The 7,578-nt window shown below is 39.8% G+C and overlaps 1 protein-coding gene across 4 annotated transcripts; it reads right to left on the bottom strand.

Moving 5' to 3' along the window:
- Positions 1 to 340: 340 nt before the first annotated feature.
- Positions 341 to 7,115, bottom strand: hus1 (HUS1 checkpoint clamp component). Of its 4 annotated transcripts, none has more exons than XM_088918917.1 (8): positions 6,940 to 7,115; positions 6,260 to 6,387; positions 5,525 to 5,701; positions 4,564 to 4,671; positions 4,221 to 4,295; positions 3,198 to 3,297; positions 2,710 to 2,841; positions 341 to 1,019 (listed from the first exon to the last, which is right to left on the bottom strand). In XM_088918917.1, the coding sequence occupies exons 1-8, from the start codon at positions 6,989 to 6,991 to the stop codon at positions 937 to 939; spliced, it is 855 nt and encodes a 284-aa protein (XP_088775043.1). In that variant the 5' UTR covers positions 6,992 to 7,115; the 3' UTR covers positions 341 to 936. The 4 variants fall into 4 exon arrangements, with proteins under 4 accessions (XP_088775043.1, XP_088775044.1, XP_088775045.1 ...); XM_088918918.1 differs by having other exon boundaries at positions 2,710 to 2,838; XM_088918919.1 differs by lacking the exon at positions 4,221 to 4,295 and having other exon boundaries at positions 799 to 1,019.
- Positions 7,116 to 7,578: the final 463 nt, after the last annotated feature.

The following is a 7,578-nucleotide window of genomic DNA, read 5'->3' as shown; positions in this document are numbered from 1 at the left end:
CTTGCTTATTGTACTTGGCACATTACAAGGGCGGCTTCTCTTGGGAAACACATTTTAATCACGGATAATAAACGTGAAACGCTATGTGGAATTACACAGGGATCGAGTTGAAGATGGAATTAAAAAGGTAAACTATACACAATGTAGTTGTGCTGGGTTTTTTTTTCCCCAGCAAAGAAATACTACGTAGTAACTAATAAAAAATAAACGTGCGGTCAGAAACAAAAACTTAATACAACCACCTTGCACGTTATCACAGGTGTAGGTTTTAAAAACTTCAAAAAAAGCACTTGAATCATACAGATCATTTCATATCAAAATAACGAAAGAGACACGCTGAAGTAAAATCTTTTTTATTTACAAAAGATAAATATTGTACAGAGAACTCCGAAATGAAAAAAAAAACAAGAAAAGTTTCTAAGTCAGTTCCAACCTGCTCACTCTTTGATAAATATTATTCACAAGAAATCTAGTGGATTTAGTTAATTGCAGTTACTTAAATAAATATTGGGGTTATGCAATCAAATGCATTTATCCGTGAAAGGAGTATTAATTATAAAAAACAAAGAATCAAAATATGTTTGACTGTTCCAAGTCGTAGTCAATGATTTCTAAGGACTGATGGATAAATTTAAACTGAATGTGATCATGAATTAAATCAGGGATACAGGACCTAGAGTTTGCTATTGGAGGAGTAGGTAATAATGAATAAAAGCCTTCTTCCTTTCTATTCTGATGATGTTATTGATAACTTTTCCAAGCATTGCAGTCTAAAATTCAGGTTTCCAGACACTGCATGAACTGCTGAAAGAGATGCCTGCTGGATTCTCCACTCTGTCTTTTTACAAACAAACCCCTTATTCCTTCTGGAACCTACCCAGATTGTTCTGAGCAGAGAAACCTCCCTCACAGCCATGCCAGCTCAGAAAACCTCCCTCAGGCCACAGCTGGTATAAAGTACTGCAGGGACACGTCCTCGTGAAGCAAAATGAAGTGCACAATCCTTCCGCTGACAATATCTGAGCGAGAAGGAGGGGGAAAAAAAGAGTAAGTAATTCGTAGAAATGGTTTGGCTGCAGCTCGTTGTCTGACAAGAAGGCATTACAGGGGGTGGTCAGCTCGGCCCAGTCTGTCATTGGAGTACAGCTCCCCTCTACTGTGGACATTTTTGCAACTCAAGTAGGTAGCTTTGCCAGCTTGCGTAGGCTGCAATGGAACAACAGGTTTATTCTGCTAATAAACTCTCTTTATGCTGAAAAGAGAAGAAAAGAAACACAACGTTTCAGCTGTGGAGCCTTCTCTGGGTGTGAGCCCTCAAACCTTTACTTCATTTCTACAACTCACTGTCTCAGGAAGGCTGGGAGTATCGCTGAGGACATGAGTCATTCTGGTTTCGCACTTTTCTCTCACACTGCTTGTCTGACATCTTATTAAGTTGTTATGTTATTTAACATGTTGCTGCTGCTGATCTGTGTTCATGTTTTTGGCGATTCCTTTAATGTCTTTGTACTGGAGCACACATGCAAATAAGCATTTCATCGGACTTGTGCATATGACAGTAAACTGAACTGAACTGTCTTTCCTGTCAAGTTACACATTTGTTTAAAGGGTTTTGCTTGCAACTTCCACAAACATTCTTGCTGCCCGACTTCAGGAGTTAAAGTTCAATTGTTATTTATGTGTGATTTATGAAAACGCAGCTACTTTTCCTGAGCAAAGAAGAAATGCAGCCTTCACCTCAACTGTATAGCATGCAAGTGTAACCATTAACACCTGCCTCTGCAGCAGGTTACCATGTGAAAGGAAGTGAAATGCAGATAGCAGCCACGCCACTGATCCTCCTTCGCGCTTCCAGGTAACGACGCTGGATGTGAGAACCAGCCCTTGTTTCCAGTGTGAAGGGCTGGGAGAGCTCTGATCTATGCAGGAAGGAGCACCTGTCTGCACACACTTACAGACTCGCAGTCATGCGCAACCAGCGGAAAGACAATGCAAGTCTTCTAAGGCCAAGGAAACAATCTAAATGCCTAACCGTGTAAAAAAATACTGTTATCTTGCTTTTGATACCTACACACTACACTATTGTTTTGAGGAAAACGGTTTTCTTCAGTTTTGTCTTTGCACCCGTGAGCAAATAGTTTTACCGGCTGAAAAAGACAGCGGCACTCTACTGCTTTATTTACAGTTCATTGGGCATGCAGGCTTGTGCAAAACTATTTTTCACAATAACTTTCTCTCACATACAAATGACCAGACAGTACACTGGAGAAAGAGAACTGAACTACTGATCATGAACCCTGTGCTATTTTTCTATATACAGTATATAGGACGTAAAAACCACGCTTCCCTTTGTTCTCTGGGAAAGATACAGAATGCTGATGTAGTAACATTAGCACTTCCCAACACACTTCAGCTTTATTTTACCACTGTATATTCATACCAGTGTCACAAATGTTACCATCAGGCATGGTCAACGATGGCACACTCTGCAGAGTACATGACACACAGTGCCAGGCCTTCCCAATAGATGCTATCTGCTGTACTGTGTCCCAGCCTTTTAGTAAGAGTTGTATTATCTATATGTGAAAGTGCAGGTGATTGTCTTCCCTTCCAAATAGTTTAGAGCCAAGCCTGTAACCAAATAACTCTGGACTTGCCAGGAATGTTTTAATACCACTCCAGACACGTAGCCAGCTGAAACACACTTACTGCACACCGCTTTGCAAGGATTGACCTGCTGCCCGGCGAGGAACTGCAGAAGCTTCCTAATGTCGATTCGGGCCTCTGCCATGGTCTCGGGGTCTCGGTCCTGACTGGGGCCTTGGGATTCGTCGCCGTCTGCTTCAGGCAGGCAGAGACAAGCCAGAGTAAGAACAGTAGGCTCTACCCTCAGCCAGCAAGGTTGCATTGCAAAATGAATATTAAAATAAAAGCTGCCTCCAGAAAAAGCCAAGTGTAGCTTGCTACTAGCAGCTAGCTCCAGTTGCTGACTAAAACACCGGCGGAGGATGTGACACGAGAGTGCTGCCATGGCAATGAACTGCATTGGGCAGAAGGGTGGGAAAATCACTAGTTTGCTTCATACAATCCAACATTAACAAGTGCCTTTGATTCAGGTTTTTTGCTCAGCAACATATATGAACACATTCCCCCCCCCCCCCCACTGTATTCATGATTTCCACCACTAAAGTCTTTACCCCAGGGAGGGTTTTCAAGGTTTTTGAAGTGTGTGGCCACGGACACGAGATCGGTTTCGATCTTCAGATTCATCTCGCCGTTCCGGTTTGCTTCCAGCACCTGTGAAAGAGAGGAGCAGTATGTGCGCTGCAGCAGAGGGTACAGTGCGTACACTGGCAGAACCCAACCCAGTGTTGAAAACGCCATGATGTCGATATTGATATTTCTGTTTTAGTAATGGCACCATTAAAAGTGGTGTAGGTTGCTTTTGCCTCGTTAAATTACAGCATTAATATGCATTAATCCACAATTTTGGAAGAAAAAGCAGAAGCAAAGCGGGACTATTTTAAAACTAGGAACTTCGTCTGATGTTTTGTGTAGACGCAAGGCGGGTCCATGACTTTATGAGGGGAGTGGGGTGACCCTTGAATACACTCTCACGAATGATTCCGCTTACAATCACAGTGTCGAGTGCCTCGGCTCTGTACCTCTCTCTACACCACGTGACCTAGAGGTGTGGAACTGTTAATTCCTAGGTAAAGTCAGACAACAAGAAATCATCTTTTTTGACAATTTCCCAGCATTTTAAGTTAAGATTTTTTTTTAATCTTACACGTACGACATAGTCACAATACAAACGTAATGAGATGCTACAATAAAGACGAGAAGGGCACTTTGGTATGAATGCTGTGTTCAGAAACTTGCCTTTTAATTTAATTTTACGTATGCCGTTCTTAAATTGCAAACTCCGTGATGACTGACACGATTAACTTTCCATTTCAGTGAACAAACATGATTTCAGTTTGTTCGCTGAAATGGCAAACTGTACCTTTTGCATATTTCTCTAGGATATCTCAGCTACACTTTTAACACTATTTCTAATGAGGAAGATGATGATGTTTTTTTATATTTGACATATATAAACCTTTTCACATGAGTTAACATACTCATTAAAATGCTAATTTAGACAAGAAAAATGTTCTTTACCTTGAATAATGTTACAATGAAAAAGCATTTTGGAAATGATCCCCAATGTCACTTACAATAAAATTGGAAATATTCTTCATTCTGTCTACAAGATTCTTCATTATCTTCAGTGAAGGCAGGTTGATACTAACCTGTCGAATTCAGAACACACAGGTAGAACTTTCCATGTGACAGAGACAAAATCCTAGCAATGAACAACAGCCAAAAATTGAAAACAAAAAGACAAAATATGCACAACATAAGGTCTGTGAATGTATAAACTATATTCTTAAAACATACACATAAAATACAATATCCTTGGAATATTTACCACTGTTGAAAATATATACTTCTACTGCCTAAACTATTTTTCAATATTAAAATATGGCATTTGGAAGGAAGTGAAGGCTTATCACTCACATCAAAATCTGGCACTGCCGGTTCCTGGAAGTCGTTCCAGAATTTCCTGGGGATGACGTCGACAGGAATATCGTGCGTGACGACGCGGCTGGAGGTGGTTAAGGATGGCTTTTGGAGGACAAGAAGGCTTTGGGTTACCGACGGGTGTCTTTAGCTTCAATCTCATCACAAGTCTCAATAACACGGTGTGCTTTTGCTTCAAACCAGTAAGTACTGAAAGGACATCTGACTGTGCGGTAAGGGAACGCAGAAGCGATTTACTTTGAAAACCTCTTTTCATCCTGAACACAGAAGATTACTAGGGGTCCTGATACAATTATTCTAAATCCTAGAAAAAGCACAAAAGGTCAGCCCAGCAGACATCATAGGAAAGAGCTGTGAAATGTGAGCCAAGTAAAAAGTAGATTGAAGCGCATTTAAAACCGAGGCACTTCTGTGGAACAAGCTGCCCAGCTATGTTGTTGAAGCCGATACCCCAGCTTCTTCGAGAAAACGGCCGGACAAGAACTTTTGATCCATCAAGAGGGCCTCCTCTCGTTTGTAACCTTACTGATGTTCTTAGGTAAAACAAAAAAGGTTCTAAAGTTCTTCCTAAAAGACTGCACACATCAGAGCTTCCTGGGGACATTACTTGCATTCTAGCAGCTGCGTTTCAGACTAATTTTCTTTATTCAAAAGGTACAAACATAAGGTTGAAAAGAGCATCTGTGGTTTATCTTGAGTTTTTGTTTCCGAGCTCTTTCAGGCTCTGAAACTGTCCCGTTTAATTAACAAACACTTGTCAAAATGTCTTTTCTGGCTCAGTGCCTAATGATCAGCACTCAATGACAAGATACCCTGAGATTCAATTCAAAGCTGCTATGTATCTGGGATTTTAAGAAAATGACCATTTACATTTATCAATTGCAAGCAGAGCAATTAAAGAAACACCATTGGCTATTTAGAGGATGTATGGTCTTACCAGTTCCACTGCCAAAGTGATGCAAGGACAGTGCTTTTTTGTCAGTTTGATCTTGAGGGATTTGGCATTATTCGCCGTTTTCAGAGCTCTCGAGAGATTCTCGGGAGCAAGCTTTAGATAAATCTCGTTGGCATCTGGCGACACACCCTCCAGCTGAAACTCATCAAAAAAGTTGCCCTGGTGACACATTGAAACGTATCAGTATTTTTCAGTAATGAAGAACTACATCAACTAGAGAGCACATTGCTTGAAAAACTTGTGTACGAAATGACTTCGTTTTTTCTTTACCGTGACATTAGTTAACATACTCTATGTGTCTAGATTATAGTAGGAAGAAATAAAAAGGCATTAAGAATATGAAGATAGATAGTTATAAGTGTAGAAATTAAATCTACAGGGAGGATGTTAAAATTGTACAATGCCGTACAAAGATCTCATATGAAATACTGTTTACACTGTTACTGTTTTGGTTAACACATTACAAAATAAGATGTTGCTGTGCAGGAATCAGTCCAGAAAAGAGCACCCAGACACATTCCTGGACTTAAAGGAAAGCTCTTCGTTGACAGACATAAAGAACAGAATCTTGTCTCGAACAGACAATCCTGAAAGAAGACCCAGTTCAATTTTTCAAACATCCTCAAGGCCACGGACAAAGTCAACTCAGTGAAGATCTTCAGAGGGAACAGTGAAACAAAACCCAGAGGACAAAACTGATGACATAGGACAGCTTACCTGAGACAGCTCACACCACATGCTGACTCCCCCATTGGCAACTTTATCACACAGTATGAAATACAGGTTGCTGGTAGTGAGCCGCAGGGTGCAGGTCTTTGTCAATTTCGAGATGGTATTCACCACACCTACCCCAGTGGAGAAAAAAAGCTGAACAAACGGCAATAGACTAATATTTACTTAGCTGAGCAGTTATGTTTCTCTTTACTACATATTGTCCTAGAATATTGCATCACATCAGAATGTTGTTAAAAACGTTTCATTAAAGTGTTCACAGTAAAAGCTGTACTTGCTGTCCAGGGGAAAAATAAAAAAGTAATGTTTCAGAATTACGATCCCCTGGTAATTATTCAAGGGGTTATTACTAAGAAACTGCAGTATTTCAGATGAACCATAACGTAGATTAGTATCTACCAATAATAAGTCAACCAAAGGACATTTAACCATGCAAATTTTAAAAGCTGTTTTTTCTATAACAGAAATAATAATGATAAACTATACACTGCTAATAACATGTATACTGATAATACATCTACGACAATCTACATGCTAAAATATTAGGTATCTACGGGTGACTCATAGCGATATACACCAAGATACCTACTGTATGTACAGTATATAAGAAATAGTTTTGTGAACTACATAGCTGACTGCTGTCTAACATTTACAATCGTACTCACGTGTAAAATGCTGGAGACAGACCACATCAACAATTTTTGACCGAAATTTCATGTTTGAGAGCTGATTTATCAGAATGTTAGCGAACAAAAGACATATATACAAGCGTATATCTACTCTTTCCCACAAAATTACTGCATAGGAGGACAATTCAAACTGAGGCGCCACTGGTCCTACCTTGATTATCATCCCAACAGCTCCACAGCCGGACAAACAGGCAAAATCCGTTCCGGGCGCAACTATATCCGAGAACCAGTTTGTAAATACATATTTATCCATGATCAAAACTGTGAAAAGATATTTTTATATTTTAATCTATTTGAAATATGCCACCGTAACAAATACTGCGTAAAGTCTAATTATCATCCACAGTTAAAACGATAATTGCCTGCTGCTATATTATCATAAGCGCTTTGAGAAGCCACCTTTAAAGGTGCTATATAAAATAAAGTTTATTATTATTATTATTAGGTGGATAGCTGCGTCAGCATGCGTAGGCTGCAAAGGAACAAGTAATAGGTTTATTCCATGCTGAAAAAAAGAAGAAAGAGAACACAACGTTTCGGCCGTGGAGCCTTCTTCAGGTGTGAGAGAGACCGGGCAGTGGGCAAAGGTAAAGTATTATAATAATAATAATATAA

Source organism: Atractosteus spatula, chromosome 6 (genome assembly GCF_055471065.1).
Source record: "Atractosteus spatula isolate fAtrSpa1 chromosome 6, fAtrSpa1.hap1, whole genome shotgun sequence".
Classification (NCBI taxonomy): domain Eukaryota; kingdom Metazoa; phylum Chordata; class Actinopteri; order Semionotiformes; family Lepisosteidae; genus Atractosteus; species Atractosteus spatula.
Note: the sequence above shows the minus strand (reverse complement) of the source record. Positions and strands in the feature narration are given on the sequence as shown.